Source organism: Cygnus atratus, chromosome 17 (genome assembly GCF_013377495.2).
Source record: "Cygnus atratus isolate AKBS03 ecotype Queensland, Australia chromosome 17, CAtr_DNAZoo_HiC_assembly, whole genome shotgun sequence".
In the NCBI taxonomy this organism is placed as follows: Eukaryota; Metazoa; Chordata; class Aves; order Anseriformes; family Anatidae; genus Cygnus; species Cygnus atratus.
The window spans coordinates 2070267-2093067 of record NC_066378.1 but is presented as its reverse complement, the minus strand read 5'-3'; the positions used below and the strand labels follow the sequence as shown (position 1 = coordinate 2093067).

At 55.6% G+C, this 22801-nt stretch overlaps 1 protein-coding gene across 1 annotated transcript in view; it reads right to left on the bottom strand.

Annotated features, from left to right (window-relative positions):
* Positions 1 to 241: 241 nt before the first annotated feature.
* KSR2 (kinase suppressor of ras 2) overlaps positions 242 to 22801 on the bottom strand; it is a 54717-nt gene continuing 32157 nt past the window's right edge. The window contains exons 10-19 of the mRNA XM_035556842.1: positions 21531 to 21699; positions 19612 to 19653; positions 19237 to 19303; positions 18666 to 18714; positions 17723 to 18090; positions 8515 to 8611; positions 5516 to 5649; positions 2523 to 2654; positions 662 to 791; positions 242 to 379 (exon numbers count right to left, since the gene is read on the bottom strand). Coding sequence (XP_035412735.1) covers positions 242 to 379; positions 662 to 791; positions 2523 to 2654; positions 5516 to 5649; positions 8515 to 8611; positions 17723 to 18090; positions 18666 to 18714; positions 19237 to 19303; positions 19612 to 19653; positions 21531 to 21699 — 1326 coding nt within the window. The remainder of the gene's footprint in view (positions 380 to 661; positions 792 to 2522; positions 2655 to 5515; positions 5650 to 8514; positions 8612 to 17722; positions 18091 to 18665; positions 18715 to 19236; positions 19304 to 19611; positions 19654 to 21530; positions 21700 to 22801) is intronic.

Below are 22801 nucleotides of genomic sequence, written 5' to 3'. Positions count from 1 at the left end.
CTGGCTTCGTACTGCTCCCAGGAGCACCGAGCACACGGGAACACGCAGGTGGCACAGGGGACACTCAAGCCCCCAGCTTTGGGGCACAGGTAAGGAAGGGAGGTTTGGTTTTCAGGGGCAGGAGGAAAAATCTGTGCCTCAGAGCCCTCGGTGGGGCACAAGCAGGACCTGCTGCAGCCAGAATTGCCCTCGCTGCTCTCCCTTAGCTCACCCTAGGTCCCCGGAGGGTGCGGGCAGGGACTTACTCCGCCGACTTCCAGAAGTGCCCCGGGTGGGAAAGGCGGCGGTTGCGCTTTGGCAGTTTCTCCAGCATGTCCATGAGCTTGGTGAAGGTGGGTCGCTCCTCCTGCTCGTAGGCCCAGCAGAAGAGCAGGATGTCCTGCAGCCACACAGGGCAAGCGCGTGAGCACCCGGAGCCGCTCCTCGCCCACCACCACCCGTGCACCCCATATCCACCCGACATCCCATGCAAGGAGCCCCATCCCCATGTCCTTGTGAAGGGCTGACATGCAAGCTGGCGCAGTGGCAGCGGGACCAAGCCTCACCAGAGGGACCCCTTGATGTTTTCTGCTTGCGAATCCCAGGTAGCACAGAGCGTTTCCCAAAGCACGTCCCCACTCCATGCACACATGCAGGGATCTGCTTGCCCCACAGCACGTACCGAGATCTCCTTGCCCATCCCGATCTGGCTGAGGTTGGGCTTCATCCCCCGCCCCACCTGCCATATGATTGCCTCCGCCGGCTGCGTCTTGAAGGGCCACTCCCGTGCGTGCAGCTCGTACCAGATGGTGCTGGTGGGAGACAGGGGGCTTAGGGGCTGCAAGGGGCTGGGAGCCACCCCGAGGGGGCACAGTTCAATGTCACACACCCGCAGCCACCTCTCCCTGCCCCAAACCCATCCGCAGCCAGCGCAGACAGCGCTCCCTGTCCGTCCTTACAGCCAGAGATGCTCAGTGCTTGTTACAAAGACATCACTGCTCCCCTCCATCCCTGCACGCAGGAGCACAAGCAGGGGAAAGGCGAATGTCCCAACCCAGGGGAATCATCCCCAGACCCGAAACAGCTTCACCACACAGGATTCCTGAGCTGCTTCCCCTCACTTTGAGGCAGCGTCAATCTCATGCGGCGATGCTGCAGGCAGGCAGCCCTGTCCGTGGCTATTGTTTTGCTCCACGTTTATAAAATTCGCTGCGAAGGGACTTGAGGGGGATAAAATATCTGCATGTGCTGTGCTCGACAGCAGTGATTGCCGCACAAGGCAGGCAGCAGGGACAAGATGCTCGGTGGGCACAGGGAGAACCCACTGCGGGATTTTGGCAGTGCCTGGATGCATTAAATGCTGCAAAATTCAAGTTTCTATCTGGGAGCTTGAGGGCTGACTTTTCGCCTTCCCCAGAGTCTCTAAAAGCTCTTTCCCTGTTACTGTCCCCAAATCACAAGAGGGAAATTATCTCCAAAGGGAGCTGTGACAGTGACAGCCCACAGGGACCGTCCGGCATCCTGCCCAGCTCGCAGGAGGGCACAGAAACAAGAAAGAGTGAAATTATGAGAAAATCTTTAAAGGAAACTGCTGGCTCCTTTACTGAATTGCTCATTCTCAAATAAAAAAGAAAGTTAAAGTAACCAGCTCTCACTTAGCCTGACCAGATTCCTTAATTACTTCCTTTTTCTCTTTTTTTTTTTTCTTTTCTTTGTGCTCAAGTTCTACCTTGGGGGGAGGAGAGCTCCAAACCCTTTCAGCTTTAATTACGGCGGTTTTGATGGAAATATTGCCTCAGATAAGAGCTTCACGTAAAGTAACCGCTGTGGCCCACAGTCTTTAAGGTGTGCACGAGAAAATTAAACCTCCGGATAAAACCTCCAGCCCTACGCCTACCTCGGGAAAGGTTTTATTGGGGCGTGATGGGGCTCCTGCCATAAAGGATGCTTTCTTCTAGATAAATAGCCGGAGCGATGAGCCGGTCGGCTGAACACTCCCACTGAAGGAGACTCATCAATTCTCCTCTGCTCAGCCTCTTGGCATGTCCTCCCCCTGCGTGTTCAGCCCCCGCGGCAGCCACTGCTGCTCAGACCAACATCGGCAGGCATCCAGCCAGGAGGATCGGGGGGGTTTGGTGGCTTTGGGACATGTGGTCCCTTCCTACGGCATCCCCATCCCACTGCATCATCCCCACTGCATCCCCATCCCACTGCATCATCCCACCAAAACCCCATCCCACTGTGTCCGCATCCCACTGCAACCCCATCCCATCACATCCTCTTCCCATGGCATCCTCATCCCATCGCATCCCCTTACCATGGCTTCCTCATCCCACTTCGTCCCCATCCCACCGCGTCCCCATCCCATTCCAGGAGCTTCCTCGTCAGTACCCATACTGGGAAGAGGCGATTTCCCCGAGTCACCCTTGTCTACATGTAAAACAGGAGGACTTGGTGATCTAGGGGGTTGAACCCAAGCTCTCTGGAAGCAGGATGATGCCCCGAGCCCAGCGATGGTCTCAGGCCATGCCGCAGGGACTCACCCCAGCGCAAAAACATCCGAGTGCTTGGAGAAGGGCAGCTTGTCTTCCTCGGTGTCGGGTGAGAGCTGGCGGATGATCTCGGGGGCGAGGTGGCACAACCAGCCGTTCTGGATCCGCAGCTTGTTCCCCCTCCTGCCAAAACACGGAGACAAGACCATTGGTACCGCGGGGCAGGCATCACCACCAGCAGCCCCCAGCCTCTGCTCTTTATCCCTGTTTACACCTGGTTTTCCCCAAGGCATCCTCGCAAGGCTGGGCTTTAACCCCACTGGGATAAACGCCAGCAGGCATGGTGGCTTCGTGACTGTCCCTGCCAGGTGGCAGGGCACAACTTGGGCTGGCACCTTGCTCTTTCATGGCCCTCACTGTGACCATTGTGCCAAAATGCCTTGGAAGAGCAGGGTAAAGCATTATCTTGGGTAAATCCCAACAGCATGAACACCTGTGCTGGTCCTTCTTTGATCCGAGCAGGGGCTAGGGACCTCCGAGGGTCTCTTCCAAGCCAAATCACCCTATAACGGTCCAGAAATTAGTGTTTTCAGGTGTTCGACCCCAAAGAGCCCCTCCAGGCCATCATTTCCCTACCTCCTCAAGATCCTCCCCAGCCAGTACAAATACATTGGGTACAAATACATTTGGCCAACAGCTGAGGATGATGCTGGTGGCTTCCTCCCTTCATCCTCCCACAGCACCTAGGATGCACTGGTGGCACAACTCGCGCCTCTCTCTGCTCGCACCTGCTCCTTCTGGAGCTGCTTCACCAAATCAATGCTTCTCCCCTGACAGCAACAAGGAGGTGGCCATGGTGGGGACATGTTCCTGACCACAGTGGCGGGACACAGGAGGTCTGGAAAGGAGACGGTGCCGCCTTGGTGCTACAGCAGGCAGGGAGCACAGAGCAGCCAGTGGGTGGTAAGATGTTAAGCAGCTTCATTGCGTGTCGATGAAGAATTTGGCAGCATTATTCTTCAGGAGGTAACAGAAGTGCCCCATGAGAAGGAAGAGCTCGCTGTCTCCCATGGAGGAAGTTTTCCCAGTTTGTGCCTTGACACCTTCCTGAGGACGCACGGGGACGCACACAGAGCGCACGACAGCTGATGGAGCCCTGGGACTCGATGGCTCCTCTCCTTGGTGCCCCACCACGTGGGCAGTGCTATCCCAAATTTGGTTAAATTATGACAATTTGAGGTTTTGTAACAAAAGCTTGCCTGCCTTCATATCTGACCTGGACACTTTGACTACCAGAGGAGCACCACCAGCTGAGTGCCGAGCACCACCGCTGAACGAGAGAGCGAGAGCGAGAGCAGAAGAGCTCTTCAGACTACTCCAAGCCACCCCGTGCCTCTCCCAATTACAGAGCAGCCCTACTGAGCCCTGTGATGTTTAAATACAGGAAAAAATAAAGACAAGATCACCAGGATAAGATAGTTTCAATAGCCTTCTCACATCTAGCAGGGCGAGCGCATTGCTGTGCTGGGTGCTTGCATGAACTCGAGGCAGCCTTGTGCTGGGTGGATGAGGAGGATTTGGAAACCCCAGCATTTTTTAGCCCTTGGGAAAACAGGCCAGGCTGTAGTCCTCAGTCACATAAAGTAACATCCCCGTCCTTCACCTGACCTGCAAGCATTTGCTCACACGCATGTGTGGAGCCTCCAGGGACCCCAGGTTGGGCTCGATCGCTGTTCCTCATCTGTGAGATAGCGTAGCCAGCTGTAAGGAGTCACCCTGAACAGGGAAACCAGACCTGCCAGCACTTTCTGCTTCAGAACCTGTGGTGAATGATGAGTGCAGATCCCAGCCTTCCCCCAGCTCTCCACCAGCAGAAGACGCGTGTGGGACCAACAGTCCAGGGCAGCCACCCCCAAAGCTCCTTTGGCAGGAATTTCCCTGTGGTTTCCATTTTCCTAGCAAAACACCGCTCGTTTCTGTTAGACCTTGCATTTCTGCCCTGCCCCGTGTGCCATCTGTCCCCTCCTGAACAGTCTTCATGGCTTCATCCCCCAATGTCATCTTGGGCAGAGATGGCCGTCCATCACCCACAGCACCGGGTCCCCATTTCCCTGGTGCCTCACCTCGCTTTTTATCTCCAGAGCATTGCTGACGATAACATCGTGGAAATATCGTAGGCTCTGACCAACTGTGGGACATCCATGTCTGGCAACACGTTCATTCCCAAAAAATCTTTGCCCCCTGGCAAAATCTGCCCATTTTTACCCAAAGCCTTTTGCTGCTGCTGCAGTGAACTGCAGCCTCCTACAGGCAGGAGTAAAGTCCCCCCAGCCACAACCTCTTCAGCAGCACCATGTGCAGTGGGTGAGGCCAAAAGCAGCCCCAGAGGGCCAGCTGGGCACCACACAACCAGCAGTGGTTTTTGTTCAGTATTACCCAAACCAGAAAATAAAACCTCTATTCTTTTTCCCCTCGTTTCCTTTCCCCCACCCAGCTTTGCTCTTCTTCCTTTGAACGACTGCTGAAACTCTCCATGCTGCCATGCATACAGCTTGCAAACCTCCTCCCCCCCCCCAAAAAAAAAAAATCATTTAATAGGGAACATTTACCAAACATGCTTGACTTCAAACCTAAAGAGATAACGAAACATTGCAACGCTGTAAATGTCCCAAGCTTGGCTCTCTGCTTGCTGTGCTCTGCTCCATGCCCTGGCTCGGTGCAGACACCACGGCCAGATGTCCGCAGCATCCAAAAGGTCACCGGCACAGCATCATTCAGCAGCCAAGGAGCACAGGATGGAGCAGATGCCGGTGGATTATAGCAATATAATTGGGGAAAGGACAAGGAATGAGGCAGCTTTCCTGGCCCTGGTGAAGTAGAGCCCGAGGACACCCAAAGGCCCCCTTGTCCTGTTGCCCACCAAGGCTGCAGACCCAGGCAGCCACGTGCAAAGGAGCTTTTGGGGTCCCTCCCCGTAACCCCAGCTCAAAGGGGAGCTCCAGGACTGGGGACAAACCCAGGATTGCCATCGTGCTGTGTCCTACCTGCCTGCTTGGAGAACGCCCGAGATGCTGAAGAGGCCAAAGTCCGTGATCACCACCTTCCCATTGTCATAGAAAACATTTTTGGACTTGAGGTCCTTGTGAAGGATTCCCTTGGCGTGCAGGTACCCCATCCCCTAGGCCAGAAGGGAGAGAAAAAAAAGAGCTGAACAAGAAGCACAAACGAAGAGGATAATGCCAGAAAAGGGGCAACCCCAAGACTGCTCCCTGATTAATTGATTACGCAGAGAAAGAAAGAGCAAAGCAAACCAGAGTCCCTGAAATCCTCCACTGGGAAATCGATGGTGATGTTTTTGCCTTCCTTTTCTTTTGGGGTTGGGAGCAGAGGGGGAACAAGGCAGCACTCTCCATCCCACTATCGCATCCCCTGCTGGAGCCATTAGGGCTTCCCACTTGCGCACTGGCACGGTTAGACTTGGAATAAGAGCCTCGCAGGAGTCCTGCCTTAATTCCCTTCCCCTAGGAAAAACTACTTGGCAGTTAATTAAAATTATTGCTAATGAGGCAAAAAAAAGGCCGCGGGTGGGAAATCCAAACTCGGCTGCACCGGGCTTGTTGCGCGTCATCTGATGGAGCAGGCTGCGGGCGGACTCGTAGCTCAATGGGACGGCGCTGGGGACATTTATCCTGGCTGCAAGGCTCGTGGTGCTGTCCCACTTTTCATCTTCCTAAGCAGACTGGGGAAACTTTTTCCAGATGGAAGGACCCAAGGATAAATGCTGAAGGGGCCACTGAACTGTTGCTTGAGAGCAATTATCAGTCCTCTACCAGTGACATGGGAAGGTTGAAGTGGGTTTCTGAGGCACCGTCCGAGCTCTGATCTTTTCATGTATGGCCATGGACCACGTGGGAACCTGCCCTGGATAACCAGGGGGACTGCAGATGCCCGAGGTGCCACAGCCGGAGCTGGATTTGTTAGGGATCTGCAAGTCCCAGCACATGGAGCAATGATAAGGTTTCAAAATCTGCTGTAAGACACCACCAGCGCCTTCGTGCCTCACGTTCTTCATGCAGTAGCTATACTGTGCTGCCTCTACTGTGCAATTATTTCCTGGCATTTTGGGGCTGTCAATCACCCTGCAATCAGCTCATGAATGCTGCCCATCCTGAGGCCAAGCACCATGACGAAATCCGGGTGCGCACCCAGACCCTGCGCCCTGGGATGAGGGTGCAACCTTCTGTGACCTCCTGCTGAGGGTCTTGGGAAGAGGCTGGGTTTGGAGGCTGAGTTTCAGAGCTGGGATGCGGTGGTTAGAATGGGAAAGGATGCTTCCTGAAGGGGCTGTGGGTGCCAAGGTCCAGGCTGGGCCACCCTCCAGCCGTGCCACCAAGCCTCCGGCAAGCTGTGTGCGGTAACCCACCACAATGGCTCTGCTCCACGACACATTCAGAGACCAGAGAGCACGGGCAAAACTTTGCTGTAGGCATTCCTGGAGGAGCAATCAGCCCCTCCGATGAAGCCAGTGACTCCGCGGGGGATACCACAGATCCCACAGCAAATTCCATCCGAGATAAGGCACAGCACGGCAGCGCTGTCATTTGCTCCGATGCCCCGCGTGAGCGAAAAGCCAGCTCCCTCTGCCGGCTTCGCTCCTTAAACAAATTAACTTTCGGCTCTGGAGGATCGCAGCAGAACAAGAGCCCTTGCACCCGATAATCCAATAAGCTTAAAGGATCTCTTGTCTCATGTGGAGAATCGAAGGATAAAGTCACTCCAGCGCTGGGATAGGCAGTGGAGCTGAAGCTCCCCACGTCACCCAACCCGCACCTCCTTGGGCTGCTGCTCCCCAGCCCTGCCAAAGCCCACCCCACGCAATTAGACCTCTGCTAATTGCAGCTCCACCGCCTCCTCAGGGCAGAGCCAGCATTCCCTGCCCGGTGCAGGTTGCAGGGGGCACCCAACCGAGTCCTGCGAGAGAGGAGAGGGTGCAGGAGAGCAGGTTTGCTGGTGGGGATGAAGCTGGGCCTACAGCACTTTTGCTGATTTGCTTCAGCTGATCTCACGGGTGAATTTTTCACAGTGATGCTTCCTTCTCGTGGGTCCAGCCCTGCTGAGATCTCCTGTGCTGGTGTTTCTTTGCAATGTCATGAAGGGCTTCGGGTCCCCAACCCACGCCGAACACATGGGCAGCCGCAGGAGACAGCAGCCTCCCAGCCCGCTCCTTGAAACCCCAACCAGTGGGAGGAAACATCTGGTACAGAGAGAGGGGCCGACCCGAGCCATCAGCTCCCGCTGTGAGCATTTGGGAGGCAAGAACATATTTGATGTTTGCTCAGCAGGAAAAATCCTTCTTTTAAAAATAGAAAATACAGATCAGGAATAGAAAAAAATGGAAAGCGGACACCCCAAGTTCAGGCCAGAGCTTTGCAAGAAGGTGCCACCACCAAGGTTGGGGCACGTGTGGGGTGGACGGTGTAACCCAAGGGGCTGGGAGCACCCATGGGACGGGCACGGAGCCCCATGGCGTGGGCCAGGAGCACCCATGACCAGCTGGGTGCCCCAGCACTGCACAGCAAAGACACGGGGTTCACCTCTCGTTGCTTCTCTCCATCACCACGACACGGGGCTCAGCCATGTCTGCCCAGAGCCCCTTGCACCTCCCTAGCCTCTGCTCCCCGTCCCTCCCAGCCCCATAAACCCACGGCAACTTTACCCCAACTATCTTTTTCTTTGTGTCAGAAGGAGAGGAGTGTCCAACTGCGGAAGAGCTGGTCCTAAAACTCCTTCACTTCCAAGGGGGAAGAGTAGTTGGCACCAGGCTGGGCCAGACGCGGTGCCCTTGGATCCCCTGGGAGCTGTAGGGAGCCCTTCCAGCAGTGCCCATGGATCCCCTGGGAGCTGTAGGGATCTCTGCCAGCCCTGTGTTTTGGACCCAGAAGGTGCTGTGGGTGCTGGGCCAGCTCGGCTGGGTGCTGACAGGCAAACAGGGGGGTCCTGCCCCAGCCCTGCGGTGCCACCATCTCCCCCCAGCACGCCGTACCTTCACGATCTCTTGCGCTATCTGCCTCGTCTTGTTGACGTCCAGGACGATTTTGGCGTCTCTCACCACCGAGTAGAGAGTCCGTCCTTTACACAGGCTGGAAGGACAGGAGAAGGGAGAAGATAAGAGCACCGCTGATAAATCCCCTGCCCAGGTACATCCCCCAGTGACAAAGGCAGGGGTGGCAGACAGCCACCGGAGGTGGCACACCTCAGGATGCACTGGGGGCTCAGCAGCGATACTGGGGACACGGGGAGGGAGGGAGCCACCTCTGCCACCCCCAGTGCCATCCCTGGGGCTTGTCCCCATCTTGTCCCCACGTCCCAGCCGGCAGCAACCCAGCTGGCCCTCTCGCTGCAAGCATCTTATTTATTTATTTATTTATTTTTGGTGCAAAACTGTCCGCGTCTCCTCCCCGCCTCTTCCCCTGTGGGATACAATGCTCACAGATGTAACATGAGTCAAAAGAGGAAAGACAGGGAGAAAAAAAATAAAAAACACACAAAAAAAACCCAATGCACTGTACAATGTCCTCCAATTTTCCTTCTCGTACCAATTACAGTAAAATCTATTTACAGAGCCTTAATTACCAAAGGCAGCTGTAGGGGGAGGGGGGGCATATAAACCAATTAAAAATATATTGACATTTGAATATCATAATGGAGTACGTGGGTGGATGCTGCCTCGACTCCCGCCCACAAAAAGGGGGCTTTTTTTTTGCTTTTCTACATCCACCCACGCTCATTACAGGCAACTTTGGAAGGATGGGACTGGATACCTGTGCCTGAGAAACAAAGCGCCAGGCAGGCGCGCGTCTCGTTAAAGAGGCTTCAGGAAGCGCAGACGTTAATTGATCTTGTTCTCGTTAACGAACAAGAAGTTGCAGGATTTAACTCCTGTCCGCTCTCCCCTCCTCCTGCCCGCTACCATCCCCCGTGATGCAAAGCAAAGGCAGGTGTGGATGTCCCCAAATTTCCACCCAGTTGCAGGGGCTCGCCTCCAGAAAGTGGGGGAACGCTGAGCTCTCGGCAGCACTTTTGGGGATTAAATTGGTTGGGTTGGGATAAATCCTTGCTTGCTCCTCTCAGACAGGCTCACAGCCCCTCCTGCCCCAACGCCCAAATCTCCACATGGCTAACAAGCACCATTCCCAAATTGTACTAACAAGCACCATTCTCAGGTTGGGCAGCAAAGCAGGAACAGGAGCAACCCAAAATTTCACATCTTTTGGGAAGACAACGGCAACCTACAAAGCACGTTCCTGCAGATCATGTTGGAAATAGCCTTGCCACGTGCACATGAGCCAGGCAGACACCGCAGGGCTCGGGGCATCCTCACACCCACCCCTGCAGCTGCCTGCTCGCCCCTGCCCAGCCGCCAGCACCTGCAGGAGCCATGCTTGTGACCGCACGAGCTGCAGCATCCGCAGTCATGAACGTCAGCTTTCTCTAACTAAACCAGCTGCTTTATCTGCCGGAATAGTTTGACTGCAGTCAGGGACAAATATGAGTTTTTCTGAAGATTAGGATGCCGGTGCTCTCAATATTGCTTGGGAATGAGTGATAAAAGGCAATCCGTGACCCTGGCTTTCTGCAGCTGGAATTAAAGGGGGCAGAATAATAAGGGACACGAATTCTGTCTCCACCATGAAGTTTTCTGCATTGATTTGCTAAATAGACTTGTAGAGCTTAAGCCCCGCGAGGCAACAGGTTAACAGCTTCAGCCCCAGCTCGCAGTCCCCGGCTGCACACACACACACGCACGCACATGTTATCACAACTCTCCCCAACCCCCAGCAAACGCTGATTTCCCTCTGGAGCAAACTGTTAGCAAAAGTTGCTTATGGGCTGGATTAGTTATGAACCAACACTACAAATTCAACTTAAGAGCTTAGCTTTGATTTCAGCCCCGAAGTGAGTTAACATCAGCTGTTTTCTGGGATAAAAAGAGCTGGTTAGGAGGAAAATAAATAAATAAAAAAAAAACAAACACCGATTGCTGCCTCTCCAAAGTGCAGCGATAAACCCTTTCTGATGAGATTCCCATCTCTGCTGCCTTCCCAGCCGGGGGGGCTCCACGAAGGGAGGCAGCAGCCGCAGGAGCCCCAATTCTTGGGGACATGCGGCCACTGCTGCTCCGTCCCCAGGGACGCAGCCCCGTGACTCGCTCCCCGGTGATGAATAGCTCCTCAGAGTGAATTCACCGAGCCGACACTGCACCGGGTGTTTGCTAGCGATTTCTTGCTGGATAAGGAGCTGCCAACGCAGCCACAAAGCCGTGTTTGCACCTATTATGCAGCACCTGAGTCTATTTAGCAAGCACCTGCGGAACCTTTTCATGGCAGCCCCCAGCAATTTGGGTCCCTCTCTTTCCTCGCCCGCTGTGAATAGTCCCCATCCGGGCGGGAGGAGCGGGCACGGAGCACACAAAGCACACAAAGCGAGGTGCCGGGGGCGCATGCACGCACGCATCCCTGGTCGGTGCTGGGAGGTGGCACCCACCCCGCTTCGGATCACACGGCGTGACACCTGAAATGAAGATGAAATAAACCTCTCTGCACCCAGGCGAGGTGGTGACACAAGACCAAACCCAACCAAGACCAACAGGGAGATGCTCAAATGCCTCCAAAGCCGGGGTCCCCTGGTCCTCACGTCGACCCCATATGTTCCCTCGCAGCCTCCCCGGCCCCAGGACAGCCCCAGCCCCATCCCACTGCAGATGCTTGCTATTCAAGATGAGTTTTTGAAGTGTTCAGCCAAGCAAGCCAAATCCCAAATTGCTTTATAAACACTCTGCATTTCACCAGCGTGGGCTGGAGACATCAGCAACGGGAGCAAAGCCAAAGTGACTTGCAGAGGAACAATTCGGGAGGGATGAGTTAGGAAGAGCAGGAGCACTGCCTCTTGATATTTCTGCCATTTGATGGGGGAAGCAGCCTCATCCTCATTGCAGTACTGATGGCCATCACCTCGATAGGGTTTAAGACCTCAGCCTGGCTCCTGCTCACTCGTGCTGGAACAAATTCCGCACCCGATGGCACCTCCGCGGCCGTGCTCAGCTCATGACGCTGTCACTTCAGCAGGTTTTTTGTGCTTTTCTTTGCCCTGCCCAACCATCCATACAAATGTGACGGTGGGCCATTAAATAGGATCTAAATAGGATCGTTCTGAACACCCCAAAGTGATAAACGCCAGACTTCGGGCAGCTCATTGCTTGCTGCGGAATTGATGTATGGGGAACCGGCTCAGATGCCATGGTGATAGCCGGCATCATCCGCCCAGGGGAGAGACAGGAGGAGAGAGTGGGAATTACTAATAAGGGCTTTAATATAAAGCTACCCCTGCCAGCAGGTCACATCTGAGCTCGGGCAAAGCTGGAGCAAAGGAAGGGCTGCAGAGGCTGCTTGGATGCTTCCAGATCCACCATCAGTTTACTGCTTATTAGCATTTTGCCAAAAAGGAGCGATCTGGGGGCAATATTAAGAAAGACACTGTCACAGCAAGCAGAGCCACATTGCTGGGACTCGCTACTTGGCAAGCAGGACCAGCACAGGGACAGCTGGCACGTGGCGGGTGCCGTGCAGGAACCCAGAGCTGCGTGATCCACAGCTGGGATGCCAGCAGCACCCGGTGTGATCGGGGACTGAGAAATCCCAGCCCTGTCAGGGCTGGTTTCAGCAGGATGCTCCGCTGCTAGAATCTCTGCATGAAGCCAAGCAGCTCTTCCCTTAGCCACCTAACACCCCGAGACCGAGTGGGGGAACATCCTCCCAGCCCCGGGACTTGAGCTTCATTTTCCACCTCATCGCTACGCCCCCTGGTAGGCAGGGAGCCACCTTTCCTCCTCGCTCCCAGCGCTTGTGACAAGCGCCGCGTGGGGTTTCCTTCCTCCCGGGCACTGGGAGAACACGATCCTTCCTTGCTGGGCCACAAATACAAAAACAACGAGTGCATCAGCCTAAGGCACTGCCGAGCAGCAGCAGCATCGAGCCCGGACCTTCCTGGAGCTTCCCTGGCGGGGTAAAACACTTCCCAGGACAAACTCCACCTTCCACCTGATGCCAGGCTCTCCCTGGCTTTATCAAGCAGGAAACACTTGTTTCCATACAAAAATCTCCCAGCTCCCAAAGCTCCAGCAGCAAGGGAGGGCACTCAGCACCCTCCAGGAGCGAGCTGTTCAGCCCCAGCACCCAGCTCGGGGCAAAGGAGGCACAAAGACATGTTGCTGTGCTCAGCCCTCACTTGCTGCCCCATGGAAACATCCTCGGACAGGCACAAGGCAGGCAGCTGGATTTTCCTCCCTGATGGCACAGAGCCAGCAGGGCTGGGGAAGGAGGAGGAGGAGGAGGAGGGCAATCAGCCCCCGCAAACAGAGGCTACAGCCCCAGCACGGCTTTGGAAAAGAGTAGTTATTTGGAAAAAGCCAACTCTATGCATATTTATTTCAAGGAGATAGTGCCGGAGGAGGCGAGCTCTTCTACAGCTGCTTTGAAAACAGCCACGAGACAGGTGAATGCAAAGCAGCCACAGTCCCGAGAGGCTTATCTAAAGCCCCAGTGGCAAACAAGTCGCCCCAGAGTACTTGATATGTGGTGCCTTTGGAAAGGGTGCGATCGTAATCGGCTCGGGGAGGGCTGGCTGGGTGCATGGGGACATGCAAGGATGCTTTCACCCCTCCTTGTAGCCTAATGTATTCCCTGCTCCCTGACACCCCTGCTACTCTGAACTTCAGGATGCCAAAGAAATAGAGAAACCCCTGCTTTTGAAGAAGCAGCAAGCCTTGTGATTGAGACAGCAGCTTCCCTCGAACCCGACTCTGCCTTGGAATAGCCATCGTAATAATTGTTAACAAAAAAAAAAAAATGTGTTCGCTCCCTTAATGTGCTGCCCACAAGGAGCTGGCCACGGGGATGGATCAGAGGCTGCCCGCCGGGACATGGACTTGAGACTCAGCCTAAAGCTCTCGCTCGGGCACAAAGCACACCCCAAAGGACTGTGCCGGTGCCTTTCCCCATCCCCAAACCCTCCTCACCCCAAATATTTCGGTCTCCTCCCGTCCTGCTCCTCCCGCCGCCACAAGCACCGCTGTCTCCAGGTGGAAGATACATGCCCGCTTAATGTATATATTAATACACATATTGACTTTCCTGTTGTCAGTCGTTATCAAGATTTATCCAGCCTGATGGCCTCCTATTGATTGAAAAGAAGTGTATTCCCACGGGTCAATCAATTCTGATCCAGCCTGTGGCAAAAAGTCAATACCTATTTATTATGTGATCTATGGGCTTCATTACTTTAAATGCTATGGAAGGAGAAGCGCAGCAGAAGCTGGAGGAGAAAAACAAACGAAAAAGTAGGAAAGGAGGCTGCTCCTTCAGCCCTAAAGCAGGTGCTGGAGGACTCCAGTGCATGAGGAGGTTCACGGGAGGCAAAACCCCGCTGATTCTGCTCCCCGACAAAGCACCCGAGGGAGAGAACCCCCCTTCCTTTGAATGCCATAAATATTCATCCCCCAGCTCCCTAAGCATTAAGGTCTACAAGCCCCAAATCCTGCGCAGCTGAGCTGGGACGCCGTAAATGTCAGGAGGAGAGAAGCTCCCCTAACTGCAGAAACAGGGGGCCAGAGCTCCCAGGCGCTGCAGTGCCATCCCTTTACCCCAGCAGCCTGCTGTTCGGGTCATTTAAACCTCAAAGCCCTGGGTGTTCTCCTCCTTTCAGACTTTTTCCAATTTGATCGTGGATGGAGCAAGAGGAGCGCGTCCCTGTAGCTTCCCCAGCCCCAGGTGCTCACCGGGACGGGAGGTGATGCAGGGAATGCAGGGAGGACCAATAGCACCCACCCTGCATTTAAAAACACCATGATAAAACAGCTAAAAATGGGACCCTTGAGTTAGATATCACCAAAAGGGCACTTTTCGTCCTCGATGTCTGGCTCACGAGCAGCCTCGCTGGGCGGTGCAGATGTCTTGCTATGCCCAGCTGGCTGCCAGCCCTCCGCCAAGCAGCTGCTTTGCACGGAGATGCCTTCAAATCTCACGTCTCAAATGCCTTATTGCCCAGAGCAGAGGTGGGAATGCTTTCCCTTGTTTTATGCTCTTTCCCAGCACTCAGCTCCCCCCTCCATGGGCCGGCCGTGGGGAGCCGCTGGGAGCAGCTCCCTCCCCGGCATAAGAACCCAATGTTCCCCTGCTGAAAGGCACCTTTGGCAAATTAATCCTCCTTACGTAGACCTGGCCTTGTCAAGCTTAATTCTTTATGTTCTTCAGCGTTCTCCTTGGTCTTCCCGGCGGGTTACACCGGGGACATCAATCAGAGTGCTCCCGGCAGCTCCTCTGCCCAGGCAGGAGGCTCACAGCGACGGACCTGGCTCCTGGTTGCACCCCGGTAAACTTGGGGTCCCTCCAGCATTGCACCATGAGGAGCAAGAGCCCAAAACTCGGCCAGGAGCATCCCAGGCTGCTGGGTGCACAGCCCCTGCTAAGCTTTCCCATCCTTTTTTCCTGCTTGCAAGCAACTTTCCCATCCCACAAGAGCCCTCCACAAAAAGCCCCAAGCTGCTGAGCCCCTCTCCCAGACCCCGGAGTGCCAGAAAGGATCAGTAAGCACCAAAATTTGAGAAACCTGCAGTTTCTGCACCCTGGGGATGGCTCGAGCCTTTTTGACAGCACTGTAAAACTGTGATACTCTGTCCTGGCGGGGTCCTCCTAGGTGGCCAAGGTGTCACCTCCCTCCCGGTGGCTGCGGATGGGGACAGCAGCAGTCTGAGCTCACCCGGACCCGGTTTCATCTCATTCATCGCCAGCAAAAGCCACTTCTGGCTCCCCTGCATGCCGCACAAACTGCAATTTCTCACTCTCTCCTCTCAACCCGGCCGAGGACTTGGGAGCTGCTCCCCACGCTGTCCATTAAGCACTACTCGCGGCACCACGGCTCCCACCCACTCTTGCTCGAGACTAATTAAGATGAATGCTAACTGTCCCCACTGCTCATTACCCAAGAGAAAATCCATTAGTGACTCCGGCGGAGCCGCCACCATGCAAACCACCGCTGCATTCCTACGAGCAGCTGAATTTCTCCCCCTTTTCCCGACTTGTGGGCTCATGCCGGGAGGAGACACCTCAGGATGCTTGGGCTGGAGCAATGGTTATTGCACAAGAAGGCAGCCCTGCCTCAGTTTCCCCTCGGCTGTGATGATGTTTCCACATCGGGAAGCTGCACGCGGGCTGCGGGGTTTGGAGGGGGAGATCGCTGCCTGCTGATGAGCGGCCTGGAATAACACGATTGAGCAGGAAGGAAGATGTAGGGATGTGAAAAAGCAAAAATAAACCCTCCTATAAATAACCCCTCCAGGCTGCACGGCGCGGTGAAGCCCCTTGCAGGCAGAGGCAGCTGCTTGGAGCATGCCGCAGGAAGCTGGGGGGGCTGCAATAGCTGCCAGGGGTTTTGCTTCCCTCCGTGGGGAAAATTCTCTGTGTCCTTGCGCGGGCACCTCTGGGCACCCCCAAGGAGCAGGGCCCCTCCTGGGAGAGCCAGCAGCTCCCGTCTGTGCATCCTCAGCATCCCAGAGCCTTGGAGCATCCCCAGACACCAGCTCCTGCCTGTACCATGGCAGAAGGGGCTCCAAGATGTGGCAGGGACCCCAAGCACCAGGGAACATCCCTGCATCCTGCCTGGGGCAGCACCACGAGAACCCCAGCGGTGCTCCTGAGCATGTGGCAGCAGAATAAAGCCCCACGGGGAGCCCCAAAGGGAATAAAATGTGCCTGGGAATGACCTCAGGGCTAAGGGCCGTGCAGTCATGCATTTCCCAAAAATCCAGAGACTGCTCTCTGCACCTCCATCCACCACCCTCCTCCTCCTCAGCTCTCCAGCACCCTCATAGCCAGCCTAGCAGCAGCACCGGCCACGAGCAGATCGTGCAGGAGGAAGCTGAACAGCCCCTGGCTGAAACTGAAAAACTACAGCAATGCTGCTCCAGCCTTCGAAGAACAGGGATAAAAGTGGGTTCATGGCTGTAAGCGAAGAGCACGCAATGCTCAGCGATGCTGTGAGCGCGGGTTGTTTTTCCAGCAATCCCGTAACGCCGTATTTTGACCTTAAAAAGGACCGAGTGCAGCTGGGGAGGAAAAGAAAGCGGAGCGGCGTGCTTGGCAGCCCCATTAATGCATCAAGTGGCTGCGGCGCACATATTTATTTTGTCAAAGCTGTCAAAAGCAGCACCTGAGCGGTTTTATATAAAGAGGCATTAGAATAGGAAATACTTCAGAGCTAAATAAAATAAAATAAAATAAATTGCTCCGCTCCTGGTGTTGAATAGGACTGGAGAGGCGAGCAGACCCGCGCCGCAAAGGGCTCGTGGCTCTGCATCCCAAAACGCTGCCGGGAGAGGGATGGAAATTCAGCTTCACCTCGGGGAAACTCGGCTGCACTCATCATCTGGAGGTGGGGGAGCAGCTGAATATTCAGGGATAGATGGATTTTACATGATGGCAGGTCAAGGCTCGGTGATCAGGAGAGGCACGGGGGGATTCAATGCGTCTCTGCAGCAAGGTGCCTCCGCTTCTGTGCCCGAAGGCCACATCTCCCTCCCTTGGCCCTGTCCCATGCACAATTCTGGGGGTACTACAGGGACAAATACTTCGGGAAAGGAAGGAAATGCTCCAGGAGACCATGACTCATCTTGCAGGGGCTCGGGAGCAAGGAGCCCCCATGGACAAGCCCTTGGAGCACCAGCCCTCCTTGAGCGCGCCCAGATTCCCACACCTCCGCTGCCCTTCTGGCTGTACCGAGGACAATGTGACACAGCAGTTGCGCCCTGCTATGCCTGCAGATAGATTTCTGAGCCATTTCCACACCACCAGGCCACTCATGGGGCCTGCTGCCCCACTGCTGCACACCCTCCAGACCCCACCACTCACCCAGGCACCAGCCAGGGGACCACACAAAAACCCCTCCGGGACAGAAGCTGCCGAGACAGCACCATGCTGCTGGTTAAAACAAACCTCCCAGCTCCGTGTTTCCAGGAGATGAAACTGCCTGGCCCCATGCAGGAGGGTTTTGCTGTCCCACAGCATGCGTCACAGGAGATGGAGGACATCCCTCCACTAGGACAACGAGGACTAGCCTCCTGGCACCTTATCAAGAGGTATTGTTGGCCTTAGGAGGACTTTTTGGAAAGAAAACAACACGCATGAGATGCTGGGCCCTACCTGGTGATGATGGCGAGGTGCGGGGGGCTCATGCAGGCCCCCATGAAGAGCACCACGTTCTCGTGCCGCGTCTGCCGGTAGGCCATCACCTCCCGCTTGAAGGCCTTCAGCTGGTCCTCGTTGTCCCGCTCGATGTCGATGAGGCGGATGGCCACCTCCCCGTGCCAGCGGCCATGGAAGACCTGCCCGAAGCGGCCCTTGCCGATGAGCTCGCCGATCTCCAGCTGCTCGAAGGGGATGTCCCACTCCTGGAGGAAGATGCTGGTCTGGCTGGCCTTGCGGGGGAAGTTGCGGGCGGAGAGGAGCGAGAGGTTCATCTCCTCGAAGTCGTCCTCCGACTCCTGCGCCTCCTCGGCGCCTTCCTCATTCTGCAGGAGGGGACAGGGAGGTGACCGTGCGCGGGGACCGGCGCCCGCCTGCCACCCTTGGGTGCTCAACAGGGCTGCACCACACAACACAATGCAAATTGAGGAACTGCTGCCAAGGGGATCCTCGCCCTGTGCCAGATTTTCAGTGCATCTCATCAAATTTCACTGTATATGAAGATGAGGGCAGACATGAAGCCCATGAGGGACCCACACAGAGCCAGCTGGGTTGGGAAGGTATTTCAAAATCACCAAGTCCAGCCATCAACCTGCCCAGCCCCATCACCAAACCACGTCCCTCGGTGCCTGGGCAGGATTAGGCCTGGCTGTTAACTCGTTTATCTGCAGCTTTGCTGCAGAGATGCTAATCTCATCGGGTGCCTTGAAACACGCCTTGAAATGTCTGTAACATGGGTGCCCACAGAGCCCCAGACTGACCCAGACAGTTCTGTGCAATCATTTCTGGAGATGCACAGACAATAAAGGCATCAAAAGCCCAAATCCCCAAACTCTGACTTAACCAACTTCAGTTTTGGGACTTTCCCTTTCACCCCACAAACAAAATCCAAGCAGCTCACCTCTGACGTGGGCTCCACTTCAATTTGAAGTAATGGATTTCCTTCCAGGCTGTTAAAAATAAAAAATAAAAAACGCAGTGTGAAAACAACGCTAGGTACGTTGGTACATCACTCTCACCCAAGGGATCACCAAGGATAAGTGCTGGCTAATTAGCCTTGCTGCTAACTGGGGAGAGGCGGCCCTTCCCCACAAGTCGCAGCCATCCGAGGGGCTGATGGAGCACAGGAGGGGGGTGGATGGGATCCATTGCTGAAGTCCTGGGGGGGTTGGTGAGAAGAAGCCCCCCAGGACCTTGCAGCTTTGATCGTGTTGAAGCAGGGCTGGGGCAGGTATTTGTGGCACATTGAGGTGGTTTCTCAGATTTGACTTGTTTCTGACATCAGGACCTGGGGGGGTGAAAGCCAACCCCATCTCAGAGGCAGGGCTGCATCAGCAGGAAGAAAATGATGTAAAAAAATCCCCATCTCTGCCTCCTTTCAGCCGCTTTTGGTTCCCACGTGCTCCTAGCACATAAACCCCTCACTGACACCATCCTCCCAAAAGGGCTCTTCTATAGGGCCCGGCACTCACATGGGGTTGGAGGTCACAGGGTGCAGGACCACCTGCGGGGCTCGGGTCGGCGTCTCAGGTACCACGTCTGGGGAAGAGAGAGCGCAGTGAGAGCCGGTGGGGTGCCCCTGGGGAGGCCAGCCCTCCCTCCAGCCCCCAAAAACCTTGGATCAGACCCTGGTGCAATTCTGGGGATAATCTGGGGCCATCCAGCCCTGTAGTATCTTCATAGCACATGCGGTCCTGCAGCAATGTATGGGTTTGGGGGAGCATATATGGGTTTGGGGGACCCAGCTCAACCTCCCTGCACGAGCCCAGCCACGCACCTGCCCCCAGAGGGACCCTGCCCTCTCCGAGAGGTGCAGCTCAGCACCCTGCCTCATAGGAGAGCCTTACCTGGGAAAATGAACTGCTGCTTGTACTTGTAGTAATGGGAGGCTGCAAAAGAGAGAGGGGGGTAAATGCCAGCCAGGCAGGGCTGCGCCCAGTCCCCCACCACGAAATGCCAGCCCCGAGCCTGGTCCCTGCCCCACATCCCAGGGAGGACCCAATCCATCGCACACACGCTCCCTTGTTGGCTCCCTAAACCCATTTGATGTGTGCAGAGGTATTTTTCCTCCTGTGCTTCCAGCGTACCCTTCGTACACACTTTTACTGTAAGCTCCACAGTGCTCGAGGGACGAGAGCCACCACGGTCGGGTTTGCTGTGTGTCAGCTCTTAAAACTTCACTCCTCCTTTTGCTGGCATCAGCAACCCCTTCACACCCGTAATTAACATTCAGGGAGTGCTGATGCTGCCTGTGGGATTCGGATGCCCAGTTTGCAAGCAAAAGCCCGCGGGTTTGAGCGGTGCGATCAGCCCCGCAGACACCAAGCGATGAACTTCCAGCTGCTTGCACCTGTTTTTGCCTGCTCCAGCCCTTCAGCTCTGCAGCAGGACCCAAGCACACCTGAGCCAAGACCAAAGGAGACCCAGAGATAATTCTGGGTGAAAAAAGGTCACCGTGCTGCAACCCCCAAGCTCAAATCCTAATCCCCGAGATGACCATCTTGGTGAGGCTGCTCTGAACTTCCCGCACGGGAAGATGAAAGCGCAGTGAGCTCCGCTTTGTGTCCGACCAGATCCTTTTCACTGCAGGGCACAGGGCAGGGGGTGAGCCCCTCTGAGCTCTGTGGGGCTGATCCTGCCCTGCTTCATCCCCACTGGCTCGATGCAAGCCCTAGCCCCCGGGTCAGGAGGTGCTGCTGCCAGCTGCAGGCTTCCTTCTGCAGTTTGCACTTCAAAGGACATGAAATAATGTCCTGCGGGGAAGTTTCTTCTCCAGAAATAAAGTGTGATGGGGGCACCAAATATTCTGAGGGACCCCAAGACCCCCGCGGGGACCAGGGCTCGCTCAGGGAGTGGTTTGGGGATGTTTGGGGCCACACTCCTTGGACATCGGGATGCTTCAGCCCTAGAGGGTGGGAGCAGAAGAGGCTCTGCAGGTGGCACACATGCCCCCCATCTTCCTCTGCTGTCTTCCTTGTCCCCCCCCCAGCACCCTGCCCAGCCCCTGGCGTGCTCCATCCGGAGGGACCCAACCTCCTGGCTGCCACCCAAAAGGGGTCAGGAACCAAATGGGGTCACCAGCACCAGGCTGGCCACAAGTGTCTGAGTCTTGGAGCTGGGTCACAGCTGGGAGTCCCCCTTGTCACCCCTTTTTGGGCCTGCTGGAGTGGGTGGGAGGAGAAAGTGGTGGCCAGGGATGGCTGAGCCCCTGCATTTGGGGGCATTTAATGCATCTCCTGCATCCTGCAGCCACCAGGGACCAGCACCCTGTGACCATGTGTCCTTTTCCACCTTCCCTCTCGGTGGGACGAGCCATGTCAGATCCCCCCAGCACCAACAACTCCCCACGTGCACCCCGACCTGGCCCTGCAAACAGGAGGTGCATCGCCCCAAAGCACGGGGACGTCACCCCAGGCACCCCAGCAGAGGGACAAGACCTTGTTTCCCACTGAGGCCACACACTGGGCGCATGTTAAGGGGTGCCTGGAAAGGTTTTGGCAGCCTCGAGCCTTGGAGGTTGCTCACAGAGGTCCTGCTTCAGAGCTGCTCAGGACCAACCTGGATAAAGCCCTGTGCTCTGACCCTGCTTTGAGCAGCACCTTGGACAAGAGACACCCGAGGTCCCTCCCAAATTATCCAAAACTCATTTCTGCTTCTTCTTCCCCTTTCCCAGCCTGGAGCAGACCCTTACCCTGAGGACACCCGCAGCAGACCCCCGCACACGTGCTGGGGGGGCAGATGTGGAGATGGGGAGCACGGCACGTACCCGGCAGGTTGAACTGCTTCTGCTGGCGCGGGCACTGCGGCGATGGGTGCAGCGGGGACGGCGGCGTGGCACTGGGCGGCAGCGGTGGGGCCGGCGAGGACGGCGTGGAGGAGGTGGTGGAGGACGGGTTGCTGCTGGAGTCCGGCTGGTAGGGCACCGGGATGTGGTCCTGCACGACACGGAGGGGGGAGAAGGAGAGGAGAGATGGTGAGAGCGGTGCTGGGCGGTGCCACTGCACAGTGCTGCAGCGCAGAGGACGCCAGGTGACAAGTGGCAGTGACTCAAGTCACCCTATTCCCATATTTTCAGGAGCCCTGGGGAACAACCAGAGCCTCAGCATGGCCAGGGGGGTGATTTCAGGCAGGATTGGAAGGACCAGCCAAGGCTCCTGCGGTCCAGGCAGCACCCGAACATCCCAAGACATCTCCCCGTGCCAGCTGACCTTGCCCTCCAATAATTGTTCCTAATCAAGGCAAGGACAAACGTGATGGGACACACTGGGATGGGTTATTCAGGGCCACCTGGGACAAAACAGGGCTGAGGACCTGAAGGATTTGAGTGTCTAGAAAGGAAAACTGGGGACAGAGTTCCCCACGTTGCCCACACCCATGCTGTCCAGCTTGGAGACACTTTGCAGGGTCTGATTTCCCCGCTGGAGATGGGAGCTCCCCCTTGGCAAACCCCCCAGAAATCTGCACCAGCCTCCCAGTTTTGTCCCATTTAATGAGGTTTTAAACGAGCTGGGCTTTCTAGGAAACCCACGTGCGTTTTGTACAGTCCACCCTGACACACACGACAGCCTTGGCTTGGCAAAATATTTTTTAAACCAACACCGAGCGCCACGAACAATGAGATTTTTATGCTGTGCACAGAGAACAGGATATCTCTAAAGAAAAGCTTTTAGAAACACCTGCAAAAGAAGGGGCCCTGATGGATAAAGCACATTTATAGAGGACACTTTAATGGGAACGGGAGCACTCAGGTCACAGCCTGGGAGAAGCATGAGGACGATTTCCTAGTGGCTGCTGATCCAGCAGTCGCTATCGGTCCTCCTTAGAAAAGCCCCATTGCATCCTCAGAGCCGAGTACAGCTCGGCGATCTGCACATGCACATATTAGGACATACAGATATATGTATCAGCACGGGCATGAGTTTCATTTGTAGCTTTCAAAGCATGAGATAAGTCTACAAATATACAGCGTGCATCGTTACGCCCTGCTTAGGGGAAAGCTACGACAGGAGCACAGTGGCAGAAGGAGACTGGTGCTGC